Genomic DNA, 17,206 nt, shown 5'->3' with positions numbered 1-17,206 from the left:
CAGGACCTTGAGATCATAAACTGAACTGAAGGCAGATGCTTAACAGACCGCAGCACCCAGGTGCCCCTAGAGGAACACTTTTTCTTCTTCTTTTTTTTTAAGATTTTATTTATTTATTTGACAGAGATCACAAGTAGGCAGAGAGGCAGGCGGAGAGAGAGGAAGGGAAGCGGGCTCCCTGCTGAGCAGAGAGCCCGATGCGGGACTCGATCCCAGGACCCTGAGATCATGACCTGAGCAGAAGGCAGCAGCTTAACCCACTGAGCCACCCAGGCGCCCTAGAGGAACACTTTTAAAAGAAATATTGCATCACTAATTATCCAAATGGTAGAGAGGATGATTTTATGGAAGAACAAAGGGCACCAATGACTGTGAGTTAAAAAACAATTTAGATATCAGATTGTGAATTTGAAGACATTTTTCAGAATCTCTTTTTTTATTATTATGTTCAGTTATCCAGCATATAGTATATCATTAGATTTTTTTATTTAAACATCTCATTTATTTTTAAATTGAATTATTAACATACAATATTAACATCAGTTTCAGATGTACAACATAGATTCGACAATTGTGTACATTACTGGATCATCACCACAGTAAGTGTGGTCACCATACAGTGTTATTACAGTATTGTTGACTATATTCCTTATGCTGCACTGTTCATTTCCATGACTTACTCATTCTGTAACTGGAAGTTTGTATCTCTCAACCCCCTTTATCATTAGTTCTTGATGTAGGGTTATAGATTCATTAGTTGTGTATAATATCCATTGCTTATCACCACACGTGCCCTCTTTAATACCAAGAATACTTTGAATTTATTTTGCTTTTTAAAATATAAACATGAGTATCATAATTCATGTTTAAATAAGTTGAAAATAGCTTTTCCAATTAAAAAATTCTAAGTGATAAGTAGCCATATGTCCTTGTTTAATTGGGAACTTTTTTGTCTTAGTGATACATGAAATAATGGTGCATGTTGATACTGCTGGTATCTTCGAGTCAATGAAATGTGGTTAATTTATTCAGTTTAAAGGACTGAGATTATCTTAAAATTGTACTCATCTTACTTTTTGGTTTTATTTATTTTATGAAGTCATGGTGATCATAGATAAATGGTTGATATATTTTAAATGTCCTTTCTTAGTAAACTAAAAAAACTGACACCCCTGTGTTGGTTCCCCCATTTTTTTTGGAAATTTTATTGGCCTGTGAAATTCAGAGATCCAGCAGCCACTCTTAAACAAGTCTAGCATAGGGGTGCCTGGGTGGCTCAGTGGGTAAAGCCTCTGCCTTTGGCTCAGGTCATGATCTCAGGGTCCTGGGATCGAGCCCCGCATCAGTCTCTCTGCTCAGCGGGGAGCCTGCTTCCCCCACCCCCCCCGCCCCGCCTGCCTTTCTGCCTACTTGTGCGCACTCTCTCTCTCTGTCAAATAAAGAAATCTTTAAAAAAAAAAAAAGTCTTAACATAAATTTTTTAATTTTTTATTTTTTAATTTTATTTTTAGATTATTTATTTATTTATTTATTTGACAGAGAGAGAGAGAGACAGACAGACAGACAGACACATAGTGAGAGAGGGAGCACAAGCAGGGGAAGTGAGAGAGGGAGAAGCAGGCTTCCCATGGAGAAGGAAGTCTGATGTGGGGCTTGATCCCAGGAGTCTGGGATCATGACCTGATCTGAAGGCAGACACTTAATGACTGAGCTTCCCAGGTGCCCCTTATTTTTTATTTTTAAAGAAAGATTTTATTTATTTATTTATTTCACAGAGAAAGAGAGAGTGCTAGCAGGGGGAGCGGCAGGCAGAGGGAGAGGGTAAAGCAGACTCCCCACTGAGCAGAGAGCCTCACAGGGGGCTCCATCCCAGGACCCTGGGATCATGAACTGAGCCAAAGGCAGATACCTAACCAACTGAGCCACCAGGTGCCTCTATCATCATCATCATCATCATCATCTCCTTCTCCTCCTCCTCATCCTTCTTCTTCTTCTTGTTATTATTATTATTTTAAAAGATTATTTATTTATTTATTTGACAGAGAGAGAGAGAGAGAGAGAGATCACAAATAGAGAGAGAGGCAGGTAGAAGAAGGGGGAAACAGGCTCTCCGCTGAGCAGAGAGACCAGTGTGGGCCTTGATCCCAGGACCTTGAAATCATGACCTGAGCCTGCCTAACCCACTGAGCCACCCAGATGTCCCCCCCATCTTATTATTTTGACTACAGGTTAATTTTTCTAGTTTCAATAGGTTTCACAGAATGAATGCCAGTAAAATACTAGGTGCTGACAGTGTGCTTTCGTTTGGTTATATATTTTTTGCTTCTGTTTTGTCCCTTGTTACTTTGCCTTAACAAATCCCCTGGAATTGTTTACTCTATCAATAGTCAGGGACCACCTAAAGAAGAATGGTATAAAAAATTTTATGACTGTTGGTCATTCTTTATGTGGGATACTTTGAGCCACACTAGAAGGCTCTTCTAACCAAAAATGTCTTTTTTTTTTAGCTTGCCCTGGTGTCTGAAGTTTTTAACTTTCAGCCATTCTTTGTGTTTGAGACACTGACAGAAGCTCCATGAAGGCAGACATTGCATCTGTCTTTTTTTATTGCTATAACTATAGCATCCATTCCACTTCTTGGCACATAAATAGGTGTCCAATAAACATTTATTCAATTAAAAAATGAAGGCAAATATTATTTGTGACATTAAAACATTGTTAGTCATAGTTAAGACCATGATGTGCTAATTTATTTAATAGAAGAGACGAGCTTATAGAACACATGACTTCTGTTCAGAGTGAGCAGGCCACTAAAATTTTTTGTTTGCAAAGAAGAATAGGAAGAGCAAACCAATCAGAAAAGTGTAGAAAACCATTTTGGCTTACTTCATTACATGTCTTAGAATGGTTCTGTTAACAAGTTGCATAGGAAAAGCAGGGCTGAGGAGGGGTGTGTTTATGTGTGTATGTGTACGTATGTTTAGTATCTCTATAGTTTTGTCACCATGAGAATACATTTCCTTGTGAAATTGTCCAACTCAAGTAGGATAGAAGCAGAAGTGTTGTTAATTTGCATCACAGTAAATACAGCCCATTATTTATTGTCTGTTTCCTAAGGAAGTACCTGAAGCATTGATCCTCTGGGAACCTACTTTTAATATCTTTCCAAAGAAGTAAATACCCATTTATCCTTCTCAGTGCAAAATGACATAGCCATTAGTTTTGCTAGGATTTAACAATATTTCTGATTTTTCTGCTCATCAGTGTGCCTTCAAAACCAGTGATATTTGAAACACAAACCATATTTTGTTCATCATCTTCATGTGTTAAGGATACCATATTGCCAAGTATCAGTCTCTCTGGAAGAACTCAAATTCATTTTTTTACTTGATATTTTATAGATCAGCAGCTAAGCAACCATAATAAATAGATATGCTCAGTTGTCTTATTCAAAGACAATTAAGAAACTTGGAGTTTAGCTTTTACCTTAGGAACCTTTTAAGGAAATTGGTCCTTTTATAGAAGGACTACTAAAAGACCTTAATTTAATGCTTAAAAATCAGTGAATTTGGTGGCAATAGAGTGGCTAAATTGGGAGATAATATGTTCTTTGCTTTTATCCATTATCCAATTTCTGTTTTGTAAACTTCCTGTATGTGGAGATATTTAGAGCAATACTTCTTTTAAGTTAACACAGAGTTTATTTGGCAGCTAAAACTTTACATTGAAAATCTGAACTTTTTTCCTTGAGTTACTAATGAGGTTATGTAATATAATGGTTTTTGGAATTATTCTTAATTTTAAGTTATTAAAATAAATTACATTGTTTGCTGAAATCGGAACTTTTTTGTACTTTGGCATTTTATAGATGGGCTGTTCATTATAAACTTGACTTGTTTCTGTATTTAGTCCTAAATATATCCAGAGGGATAACCACGTCAGTAGATGTTTAATGTCTGTGGATATCAGGGAGAAACAAATCAGAAGAAATAAAGGGATATTATTTCATACCTATCATTTTGCCAAAAAAATTAAAAATTCTGTCAGTATCAAATATTGATAAGGATGAGGGGAAATGGGAAATTTTAACCATTGCTGATGTTGGAGAAATATAATTTAAACCAAAACCTCCATTTCAGAAAAACCTCTCTTCAGAGGCAGAAGAGAAAGAAAATAAGCATTGAGCCAGAATGTGAAGCACATCACAGTCAATCTGCTAAGAGATTTCAGAGATCTAAAGAGAGCTCACCCTTTTATATGGCCAGATACAACCTATTACATACATGTTCTCAAGATAAATTGTAAGTAGTGCTCAAGTCAGAGGACTTGATAGCAACATTTCTCACACATAGTTCATTCTAAATCAGTTGGTAATTGCGGTGACCATATGTATTTGTAACTGGCTAAAAATAAACTTGTGTTCTTATGATAGGAGGTAATTTTGCAACTTGGAAGTAGATGGTCAGCTAGTTAGGTTCCTGTCTTCCCACAAAAACTGGCAGAAAGGGGCACCTGGGTGGCTCAGTCATTAAGCGTCTGCCTTAGGCTCAGGTCAGGATCCTGGGGTCCTGGGATTGAGCCCTTCTCTGCTCAGCGGGAAGCCTGCTTCTTCTTCTCCCACTGCCCCTGCTTGTGTTCTCTCTCTCTATCAAATAAATAAATAAATAAATAAATAAAAATCTTAAAAAAAAAAAACTGGCAGAAAGAGGGTGCTGTCTTCTTTGGTGCGAATCACATTTCAGAGAGTCCTGGGTTGCTGGTTAGAAGCTTGCTTGCTTGCTTGCTTGCTTTATTTATTATTTAAAGTAAGCTGTGTACCCAACATAGGGCTTGAACTCAGGATCCCGAGATCAAGAGTCACATGATCTACTGAATGAGCCAGCTTGGATCCCTAGAAGCTTATGTAGCTTTTAAAAACATTTACATATATTTCAAGAGCTAGAGAAAGAATTTACGATTGCAAGTTTTCTAGAGAAAGTGCTCTAAGACGAATGTGTTCTAAGACAAATCTCTTCCCTTTTAAATTTTAAGTAGGTATCATGTCCAACGTGGAACTCAAACTTACAACCCAGAGATCCAGAGTGTCATGTTCCACTGACTGAGCCAGCCAGGACCCCCATTTTCCCCTAATTTTTAACAGGAAGACTTCTCATTTTTATGCCCTTACACTGATGGGTAAATTGATCTGGCCACTTTAGTGGGTAATTTGCAGTGTTCTGGTGATCCAGTACTTTTATTCGTTGTTAAACCCCAGAAAAACTCTTAAAACATTTTTTATTTATTCATTTGAGAGCAAGAGAGAGGGAAAGCAAGTGAGTGTGGTTGGGAGGAGCAGAAGGAGAGGGAGAGAGAGAATCCTTAGCAGACTCCCCACTGAGCATGGAGCCTGACACAGGCTCTATCCCACGATCCTGAGATCCTGACCTGAGTGGAAATCTGGAGTTAGTTGCTGAACCGACTGAGCCAAGCAGGCTGCCCCCAGAAAAACTCTTTTTTTTAAAAGATTTTATTTATTTATTTGACAGAGAGGGAGATCACAAGTACGCAGAGAGACAGAGAGGGGAGGGGAAGCAGGCTCCCTGCTGAGCAGAGAGCCCGATGTGGGACTCAATCCCAGGACTCTGGGATCATGACCTGAGCTGAAGGCAGAGGCTTAACCCGCTGAGCCACCCAGGCGCCCCAGAAAAACTATTAATACATGTTTATAAGACACTTGTAACATTGCATATTAGCAGTGAAACAGTGGAAACAACCAAGTGTCTGTGAAGAGAATGAATAGATAAATTTTGGTGTATTTACACAGTATAATACCGCATTAAAGTGAGTGAACTAGAGTTACAGAATCAGCATGAGTACCTGTTATCAGTAATGTTGTGTACTAAATCAAATTATGGAGGAACATGCACAGTATATTTATGTAGTATTTAAAAACATTCAGAACAATATGTATGCAGAACAATGCATATTTTTATGGGTATATACATTAGTAAAAATATAATGCAATGATAATCACCAAAATCAGAAAGTGATTTTGATTTCCCTCTGAGGAGGAAAATGTATAATGGGATCAGCAAGGTTTTCAAATGTGTCTGTAATATTTTATTTCTCATTAAGGAAGATCTTAAGAATATTAAAATTTAATTTTTTGGGGTACTGGGTACGTGGATGTTTGTTTTATTATTATCTAGATTCTTCTGTAACATTTAAATATTTTATGATTAAATGCTTAAAAAAAGAGAGCCAGAGGAAAAATGCTAATGGTAAGGATCTAGTAAAAAGGGACAAGTTTGTACAGGAGACTAGGACAATTAGAGGAGCAGAGTCCTTGAGAAGACAAACAATGGGACCCAGTGGAGAAGGAATTTGTTTGACTTTTGATAGGAGTAAGGTCAATGTGTTGACACAGGAGAGAAGGCAGAATAAATGGGAGGAAGAGGAAGTAGTTCTCTTTTGAATTTAGGGTGACTAATGTCCAGGTTTGCCTGCAACTAAGAGGTTTCCCTAGATGTAGGACTTTCAGTGCTAACACTGGGAAAGTCCTTGGCAAACCAGGGTGGTTGGCTATTTTCTGATTTTCCTTGACAAAATGAAAAACCATGATCATCTGCTGGGAGTGAGAGGGGAATGAGGCTTTAAGGTAAAATGAGAAGCTATATGAAGAAATTATCTTAAGGCTGGGAGAGCAAGTTCACGAGGTTAACGTGGTATGATTTCTGAGCTTTGCTAAGGGTCTGCAATTTATGGGTATAATTTTAAAGTTCATATGGTTGTGTTTGTCATCTCATTCAGCTGAACAAGTGAAGATACTGTGTTTGACTGTGGGGGAGAAAGAGGAGCAAGAGTGAGGGCACAGGTAAAGAAATGATTCAGAGTGATGGAGCAAGTCTCAGGCTGGGTAAGAGGGGAAGAAGAAAGGAGAGGAAGGATAGAGGGGAAAGTAACTCAGAATCTGTAAGCAATCAACAGATTTCTAGAAGTGAACTGAGAAGATAGGCAGTGAGGAGAGTGGGATGCTTGAAATTGAGATTTTTGACATGGCATAGTCACTGGTTATCAATGTGATCATCAGAGTAGGGGCTGGACTGGATAGAAGGAAAGGTTTTGGGTATGGGAGTGATCACTCCATGGATATGATTTTAGTGATTAAGGCAAGTTTTGGTGCTCTGTAAACAGTCACTCAGGTGTTTTCTTTTCATATGCCTAGAGTCTTTTGTTTCTTGTTTTATTTTGTTTAAACAGTGCTTCAAATTATAGATCATATTGTTGTTCTGGAATGAAAATGGTTGTCAGTAAGTAAATGGATAAAAGCAAATTTTGTTTAATTGGTACATGGCCTTCTCTATGGCTTGCTTAGTAGTTGGTTAAGTATCAAACATTAACGTACAAACTAATGATCCCAGTGCCCATTAAGCCATTTTAGTCCCAAATAGGTTTAATAAGGATTTTGTGTCATGTATGGTTATATATAGTACATTTCTCTGCTAACTCCAATTTCCTTCTTTCTCTTTTTATAGGACCGCAGCTGAATGCACAGCTAGAAGGTTGGCTCTCACAAGTACAGTCTACAAAAAGACCTGCTAGAGCCATTATTGCACCGTAAGTTTTAAGGGTCTTTACCATGATGTTTCATATATTAATTATTAATGTAGAATAGTATCTACAGATGGCTCTAAAAATTTAATAAATGCTGTATTTTGAGCTGAAGAAATTATATTTAGTCGTTTTCATGATTCCTTTCGCTTTCACTTTAACTCAAGGATAAAGGAATTGGCTATTTTCTCAGGTGCAGTAATTTTAAAATTTATTTTTTGCTAATAAAACTGACTTTTAAAACAGAAGGTAATTTGCAGTGTATAAACTTGGTGATTTCAGATTGATATAAATGACTAAGTTCTGTTTTAAATAGTAAAAAGATCTACTTTAATTCAGCTAACTTTTTCCTTATAATGAAAATTATAAATTATTAATTATAGCCTGGGTGGCTCAGTTGGTTGAGTGACTGCTTTCGGCTTAAGTCATGATCTTGGAGTCCTGTGATCGAGTCCCACATCGGGCTCCCATCTCCATGGGGAACCTGCTTCTCCCTCTGACCTTCTCCCCTCTCATGCTCTCTCTCACTCTCAGATAAATAAATAAAACCTTAAAAAAAATAATGAAAAAGATACGTTAAACAATACCATGCAATATGGAGTAGCGACCAGATATTTGGAGAAGGGGTAGCTTTTTTTGTTTTGTTTTTAATGAAGAAAATCTGTGACTGTTTTGTCTTTGAATCTTAGAAGGCATTCTAGAACTACAGGCTAACAAATACAATTAACAATGTGTCTGTAAGTGATAGGAATTCAGTTCATTTTGATTTGGTTTCCAGTGCTAACTTTCAAAACACATTTCTTTAAGCACATGTTAACTGTTTTCCGAGAAGAGTAAAGGTTGGAGTTTGTCCCATTTCTTTCACAGCAGTGTCTTTTGTGTAACTTCTGTTGAATTAGGTTTGGTGCCCTGATAAATAAAAAATAGTGAAAATAAAAGCATCTACTTATTGAAGAATAAGAGAATTAAATAAGTAAATACACACAAAGAGCCTACATTAATGTCTGTCACATAACAAGTATTCATAAGTGTTAGGTAATTTAATGTGCCAGATGTTTTGTTAAGTGGTCCATTTGTGTGATCTGACTTGATCTCGTGTAATAGATATAGGAGGCTGACTGTACCACTTATATGATATGTGACATACAAGTAACTTAATCTCTTATGCCTTTGTCTCATTGGTAAAATTGGAATATTAATAATACCTCCATGTAGTTTTTTGATGATTAAATGAGTTAATCTTTATTAACTTATAGCATAGTAACTTAAGCTATTATTTATTTAGTCATTCAGCAAATATGTACCCAGCTAAATGCCAGGTGTTCTTAATGCTACTTTTTGTTTCATTGAGGTTTTTGGGGGAGGTTTTATCTTGTTCTTTTTTGGGGGGACATTTTCCTGTTTTCTCAGTTTGCTTGACTCTGTGTTGTTTCTATGCATGAGTATTCAAAGAGTGGCCTCCTGTAGCAGATGAATCTTATCTTTCAACCTTGCCCTAGCTCTTGGTTTTCTCTGAAACCTTTGTGATTGTCTAAGCAGCCTGATTTATTCCTGATAAGTCCCAGTTGTTGAGAGTGTGCCAAGACTTGTCAATGTTCTGGGGGATGGATCTCAAGCAACCCCCAGTTATAGGCTGATTGGAAGCCAGACCCTCAGGCAGCAGGTTTTAAAATGTGTAGGCATATATAGTCCTGTAGGGCTGTAGTTGTACACCCTGTTGGCCTCCAGACCAGGTGATCTAAAGGTGTCCTCTGGGCGACAGTGACAAAAACCAGGGCTTTAGATGAGTGTATAAGCTCCTTTTTGGAGGTCCTGGCAAAACGTAGTGAGGCTTAGGGAGAGTGTAAAGATGGTGTCCCCTGGCTCCCTTTCCCTGAAAGCACCTCCACAGCCTCCAGATGTGTAGCTGATGTGAAGTGTGGTGCTCAGGCTGAAGCTCTGGGACAAGTAAATAGGCCTATTTCACAGAAAGACTAGGGATGTGTTTCAAACTACTGTCTCTGTAGTGAATTGTCTCTCTGATTGTTACAAGCGCTTTGGACCCAGTAACGCAGGCCCCCCGGCCACCTGAGTAGGCGATCAGAGTGCCCCCTGTGTAGACTGCATATGCCTGCCAGCTTTAGCGGGCCCATAGGAGAGCGCATGGCTCGTGCAGACACAGTTTTCACATGGGCATGGGGGAGCACAGGGGTGGATTACCCTGTTGGTGCTCTCAAGGCAGAGGGAGAGAACCATAAAGTCCCTGCCAGTGCCTCTGTCCCTGGAGAAAGGTCCAACAGGCCCCTGCCCCTCTGATAGATGCTGTAGGATTAGCCAGTGAAACTCCTTCGTGTGTAGTCTGGGTGCTTTTCAAATTGCTGCTTTTGTGCTGGTTTCCAGGGTGACTAAGTCTGCATGTGAGCCCTTTAAAAGAAGTATCTCTGTTTCCTACAGCCCTTTGGGTCTCCTGGATGTGAGCCCTGTTGGTGTTCAAAGCCAGATGTTTTGGGGGTTCATCTCTCTGTTACAGTTCCCAAGGATTGGGGTACTTGATGTGGGGTATGAACCCTTAAGTCCTCAGGAAAAAAAACTGCATTTGTGAGATTCCTCCTGATTGTGGGTCCCCGTGCCAGGGGTGGGATTTTGAGGAGACTGCATCTTGCTTCTCCTTCCCAGCTTGATATGGCCCTTTTACCATTTGTTGCCAAATGTTCAGCTAGTTTTCAGATCTTTTCCAGAGGGGATTGTTCGATTTGTGGCAGTAGATTTGTGTGTCCATTGGGTGTGAGTTTAGCATCTTCCTCTGCTGCCATCTTGGACTACCTTCCAGTGCTGCATTTTGCATAAACTAAAATTGCTACTTTCATGGTGCTTACATTTTAGTACATGGGAAAACAGACAGTAAACAAATAATTACAGGCATATATCAAAGATAGTGTGGGTTTGGTTCCAGACCACTGCAATTAAATGAATATTGCAATAAAATGAGTCAAATGAATTTGTTTCCCAGTATGTAAAAGTTATGTGTATACTGCAATGTATTCTATTAAGTGTACAATAGCATTATGTCTAAGAAAACAGTGTATATACCTTAATTAGAAAATACTTATTACTAAAAAACATTATCAGTGAGTTATAATCACTAACAACAGATAGCCATAACAAATATTAGTAATAATAATAATAAAGTTTAGACTCTTGCAGGAATTACCAAAATGTGATACAGAGACAAAAAGTGAGCAAATATTGGAAAAATGGTGCCGATGAACTTGCTGATTCAAGGTTGCCACAAACCTTCACAGCTTGTTAAAAACAACAACAATGCAGAATCTGTGAAGCCCAGTACAGCAAAGCACAATAAAATGAGGCTTGCCTGTATGTTCTATATCAGGAGCTAATGGATGCTGAGAATAATAAAGCTGATGAGAGGATTGAGAGTGACAGTGTGGGTAGAGAGGTGCTGGTTTATATAGGATAGTAAAAAAATGTGGTGATAAGGTAACATTTGAGCCTAAATAATAAAAGAGAGAGATTCTGCCGATATCCAGGGAAAGGGTTTTCGGGTTGAGGAATAGCAAGTACAAAGGCTCTGCAGCAGGATATGCTTAGTGTAGAGGAAAAGCAAGGAGGACAGTGTAGCTGCAGTGACTTGTACAAAGGGAAGAGGAGTGGATGAGGTTGGCTAGATCATGAGGAGGCTTTGTAGGCTATTGCAAAAACCTTGGTTTTTATTCTAAGTGATAAAAGTCATGAGAAATTTTGAGCAGAAAAGTGACATGACCTGACTTAGGTTTGAGAAAGATTGTTCTTGGTATTGTATGGATGGTCTGTTTTGTGGAAACAGAGTCTAGGAGGCTTACTATAATAGTACAAGAGAGAGATGACAGTGGCTTTGGTTGGGGGCTAGTGGTGGAGGTGATGAGAAGCAGTGTACTATGGATATTTTACAAAGTAGGGATCAGTAAAGTAAATAAGAGTCAGGAATGACTCTTGAGTTTTGGCCCATGAAACTGGAAATATGGAATTGGTTTTATACTGATAAGGGGACAGATGGGGTAGAGGTGGGAAGTAGACTTTAAGGTGTTTATGTAGAATTTAGGATTGTATTTTGACCTTGGTAAATGTTGAGATGCATATTTACATATCTATAAGTGGAGATTTCAAATGGGCGGCTAGGTATATGAATCTGGAGTACAGAGAAGAAGGGCCAGACTGTGCTGATAAATATATATGGTATATATGGGGTATATATAGGTGTATACATATAGATATATATATAGGTATATATGGGGGTATATATATGTGTGTGTGTGTGTGTGTGTGTGTGTGTATGAATGATACTTAAAGTCTAAACAGGCTGTGGTTGCTTAGTGAAGAAAATTTGGACAAGAGAAGAGGTTCAAAGACTTAAGTCCTTAGACAAACTAATTTTATTTAGAGATCAGGGTGAAGATGAGCATTTGCAAAGGAGGTGCTGAAGGAGGACCAGTGGGACAGGAGGAAAACTAAGTGAGTGGTGTCTGTAGGAGGCAAAAGGATGAAAATTTTTTCCTCAGTGAGGAGAGAATTAATTAACTGTGTCAGGTTCTGCCAATAGGTCAAATAAGATGAGGATTGAGAATTGAAGATTGGATTTGGCAATATGGAGATCACTGGTGGCCTTCATACAAACGATTTCTGTGGAGATGAAAGCGCAATTGCAGTGGGTTTGAGAATCAGAGAGGGAAATAAAGTGAGGATAGGTTTTTTTTTATTGTTTTGTTTTAAGATTTTATTTATTTGAGAGAAAGAGAGCAGGAGCGGGATGAGGGAAGGAGGGAAAGGGAGCGAGAATCTCAAGCTGACTCTGTGCTGAGCCGTGGAGCTTGACACAGGACTTGATGTTATGACCCTGAGATCGTGACCTGAGCCAAAATCAAGAATCCAACACTTAACTGAGTCACCCAGGAGTCCTGAGGGTAATTTTTTTTTTAAGATTTTATTTATTTATTTGAGAGAGAGAAAGGGGAGGGGCATGAGCATAAGCGGCGAGGAGGCAGAGGGGGAAGCAGACTCCCCGCTGAGCAAGGAGCCTGATGTGGGACTTGATCCCAGGACCCTGTGATCATGACCTGAGCTGAAGGCAGACATTTAACTGACTGAGCCACCCAGGTGCCCCAGGGTAATTTTTTTTTTTTTTAATGAACTTTTCTGTAAATCAAGGGAATGGGGCACAGGGAATATGTTGTCAGGTGAGAAATTTTACTTAAGGTGGGAGATATTAAAGTGTTTATAATATAGATGAAATGATCCAGTAGAGAAAGAAAAATTGATGCAGGAATAAAGGGGAAAGTTTGCTTAATCCTTGGTTGGTTGAGAAACAATGGGTTAATAATCATTTCTTTATAGTAACTCATGACATAGGGTCTATGTCATTCTCATCACTTCGCTGGTATTTGACTATTGTATGTGACCTTCCTAGTTAGAACTTGTTTCAAATGTGGGAGATGTGCTAAATCAACATATAATTAAGTCAAGGTTAGTTATTCATGAAAATGTAGCTAGACTTGTTTCCTTTTTATAGTTAGCTCTAAGTTGAAATTGGCAGTGGCCTGGGAAATGAAATGTTTGAGTCTAAGTTACAAATACATTGATTTGTAAAGGATTTCCAAGTTACCTTAAGTTTTAAAATTAGTATTTGAAAATAGTTTTGGGTTTGGTGTGCATGTTTCTGTTATATAGCGACTTTGTAGTTATGTTTATGCATATATAATGCAATTTCCATTTTGTTAACATATGAAAACTTTAAATATAGTCAAGTTTATCTTAGTATGTGGTTTCCAGAAGTAATTATTTTCCTTTCCAGAGGAGGGTTTTTTTTTTTGTTTTGTTTTTTGTTTTTTTTTTTTGGTTTGGTAGAAAAGCAACAACAAATACCTTATTGTTCTGTAGGCACAAAAGGGTCTTTGTTAAGAACATGCTTATTTAGTAATTAGAAAACTTAAAATTTTAAGATTCTACTTTTATTTCAAATAAACATTTTTTTTTGGAAAGATTGTATTGTTAAGTGTTCTCTACACCCAACACAGGACTCAAACATACAACCCTGAGATCAAGAGTTACATGCTTTAGTGTCTGAGCCAGCCAGGCACGCCTGAAAAACATTCTTTAACTTTTATAAAATTTAGCTCTCTTGGACCAGCTTTTCTTAAGATTTTTGCCTTCATAGGCATAAATCATGTAAAGGGAGCCTTAAATAGCAAACAACTCAGAACCTAGATAGCGTACTTTTAAAAGTGCTTAAACAGATTGCTTATTTGTATATAGATATAGATTAAATAGAATAATGTCATTAAAGAATAAATATTGACCCATAAACCATCTATTGATCAATATTAATGATTCTAATCTATATGGCATATAGGCAGGTGTAGTTGGGAGATTGAAAAGAATTTAATTTGATTTAAAAATGTCCTTTGGTTGAATTTAGGACTTTACTGGTCTTGAAGTATCGGAAACAGTATGTTGCCCAGGGATATATATTGAAATAATTTCATGAACTGGAAGTTCCAGAAGCCTTCCTACCATGACTGTCAGACACCTTCATGCCAAAATTGTTGTTTATCTTGCAGTATGCAGGAATAACTCAGCAGCCCTTAGAATGGAGCTGGACCTTAAGTATGTATCACTTAAGAGACCTCTTATTGAATATAAAAATATAATCAGATAATTAGGAGGGGGCTTACTTATACCATAAAGCAGATACTATGGATATTGTAGCTGTCCTCTATACCATAAAGCAGATACTATGGATATTGTAGCTGTCCTCATACATTTAAACTAGAGTTTGATTCTTTTTTTTAGTAGTGAACCTAGTAGAAGTAGTATAAAGGATACTTTCACTTTTCATTGTGTACCTTTCTCTATTATTTGACTTTTTTATATTGTGTGCAATTATTACTTTGAACATAAAAATTATTTAAAAAAAATTAAAAGCTAGGAAACATTGATATGGAAGACCATTTTACATATAGTGAAGTACACCAGTTCAGCTCTATTGGTGTATATGGTGAAACATGAATCTTATAAATCATGTAGTTAATTTAAGTATTGGAGATGTGTAACTTGTTTATTTCTAGTCCTTCTTTATTTAAGTAGTAGATTATTCATGGCAGTATCTCAGGTCCTGCATATTCTAGCAGTAAAACAATCTAGATGTGCAACATTGTGGTTAGTTTATTCTTACTTGACTTGAATAACTTTAATAACTTTCCTTAGTTTATAGTATTGTTCACTTAATATTTGTGAGATTCATTTTGTAAAAATAAAATATTCTGCATAATGACTTTCTAACCTGAACATTTCGGGGGAATATAATCATCTAATATTTTTTATGAAGCAGAAATCTTGAGGGCCCCCAAGGAATGCCTATGAAAATAAAAGAACAAAAGACGAGGTGCAGTGAAACAGAATGGAGAGTGTCAGTGTGAGGCTCCTGCTTCTGGAAACTGCTTAGAGCCATTGTTGTTCAGGTGGATCCCATTTGCTCACAAGTGTTTTTAAATTTAGTTTCTAGCTTTCTAGATCATAGCTTACCTTAGGTAGATCTTGTAGACTTATTGCTGCAGGAGAGAATTTCATTTGGTCCAGTCTTCTCATTTCATCTACTTCAATCTTTTTATTTTGCATTTTTGCTGCTATTAAGAACTAGGACTATGAGAACCTGATTTTGTTGAATCCAGGTTTTTGGGTTTTTTTTTTTTTAAAGTTGTTCTCCATATCCTCTTTGATGAAAAGTCTCTCGTAGAACGAATGGTAGACTTTTGGCATTCACACTTTATGCTATTCACCTGTAATCTTGAAGGTTTCAGGATGAACAAGTGAAAGTCCATGTCATATAGTAGTGATAATTTTCCTGACATAGGAATTTAAATTATACCCACACTGCAAGGTTGCTGTGTGGGAAACTGTCCTTTAACCAGCAAATGACCATGGGTGATACCTTGCATCCTCATTTGATTGCATTTCTCTGTGGGGCACAGAAATTTTTGAAAATTAGGAGCTGGACTTTGTGATATAAAGTCTGCTGTGAAGGAGTAAAGGGAGAAGCAGAATTACCCTGTGTTACAAGAAGGATCAGTTTTTAGAGGCATAGTTTTAGTCTAATGAGAAAGTGATAGATATTAAAGTATAATTTTGAGTTTGCCTTCATTGAGGTTACTTCATTGAGGTTACACTGGGAACCAGAGTGACCTGGAAAAGCTAGCAGGAATGACTTTGCATTAAGGTTTTAAGAGCCCGTGAAATACTGATTGGGATACACTTTTACAATGTATATTCAATTATCTGTAGAGCTCACATTTTCATTGCTCTTCTAACTATAATGCATAAAACAAAGAAACCTTAGATGTCCCCTTAGTGAAGCCTCTTTTATTATGTGTGATCCCTTAATGAAACCTAGTTTCTACATGTATTTAGAATCATAGATTCTGTTAGCAAGAGAGAAGGGTTTAGGAGCAGAGGATCAGTGGAGAGATTTGATGATTATTAAAATGGCTCTGTTCATTACCATGTATCTGGGCCAGGATAAAGTATAGTAGTAGAAATTCTTTCCTTTGGCTATGATCTTGGTCCTTTCATGAAGTAGAGTTTCTCATGATGTGGGTAAAGAAGGATGGTACACTTAATGATTTAAAAAAAAAAATACTCTGCACTATATATATATATTTTTTAGTGCTATCTAAATAGATGTTTTATTCTGTATTTTTTAAATTAAATTTTTTTTTCAGTGTTCCAAATTTCATCATTTATGCACCACACCCAGTGCTCCATGCAATACGTGCCCTCCTTAATACCCACCACCAGGCTCACCCAAGACCCCCACTCCTCCCCTCCAAAACCCTCAGTTAACCCTCAAGTTAAGACTCTCCCTCTCTTTTTGCAACTATTTTGTCTTTACTTCAAGCAGACTTTTAGGCCCTCAAATTCAGAAAGGACTGAAATATTGAAATCTGAGTTCTATTATAAACATATTTACATCAGTTAATCATGGTTTCAAAACCACCCATCTTCCTACAGTCTTATAGGATATAAGGTATTCTTCCAGTTTTTAGGGTTGTTGATTTTCCTACTGCATGGAGACCTTCCCTTCTTCCTTAAAATGTATAGAGGTCTCTTATGGTGTTTAAGAATGGGTTCTGGAGCTGTACTACCTACCTTTAAGTCCTGCTGTGACCACTTACTATTTGTGTGACCTTGAGCAAATGTCTTAACCTTTCTGCTTTAGTTTCTTCATCTATAAAAGAAAAATAATAATTCCTATCTCAAAGAGTTGGTGTGAGGATTAAATAAGTTACTGCTTTGAATTACATGGCTGAGTGACACAGAGGAAGCTGTCAGTAAATGTTAGTTATTACCATTATCGTAATTATCCTCTTTCTTCTCTTCTTCATTCACTCTGTACCTATTTGGTCACCAAGATATGTCGGTTTTTCTTTTTAGATTGTAGAACATTCATGTTTCATTTCCCACTGGCAGTGGGACCTTTCTAGAACATGACATTTTGTTACCTCAGGCCACGGTTTCCAAGAGAAACATTTGCTACCTCAGGCCACGGTTTCCAAGAGAGCATCATTTAACACCTCCTGCTTCTGATCTC

The 17,206-nt window shown here is 37.5% G+C and overlaps 1 protein-coding gene across 1 annotated transcript in view; it reads left to right on the top strand.

Annotated features, from left to right (window-relative positions):
• The window catches only part of MEMO1 (mediator of cell motility 1), a 123,482-nt gene that overhangs the window by 46,087 nt on the left and 60,189 nt on the right, over nucleotides 1–17,206 (top strand). The window contains 1 exon segment of the mRNA XM_047744152.1: nucleotides 7,515–7,596. Within this exon segment, the coding sequence (XP_047600108.1) occupies nucleotides 7,515–7,596 (82 nt within the window).

Source organism: Lutra lutra, chromosome 9 (genome assembly GCF_902655055.1).
Source record: "Lutra lutra chromosome 9, mLutLut1.2, whole genome shotgun sequence".
In the NCBI taxonomy this organism is placed as follows: Eukaryota; Metazoa; Chordata; class Mammalia; order Carnivora; family Mustelidae; genus Lutra; species Lutra lutra.
Note: the sequence above shows the minus strand (reverse complement) of the source record. Positions and strands in the feature narration are given on the sequence as shown.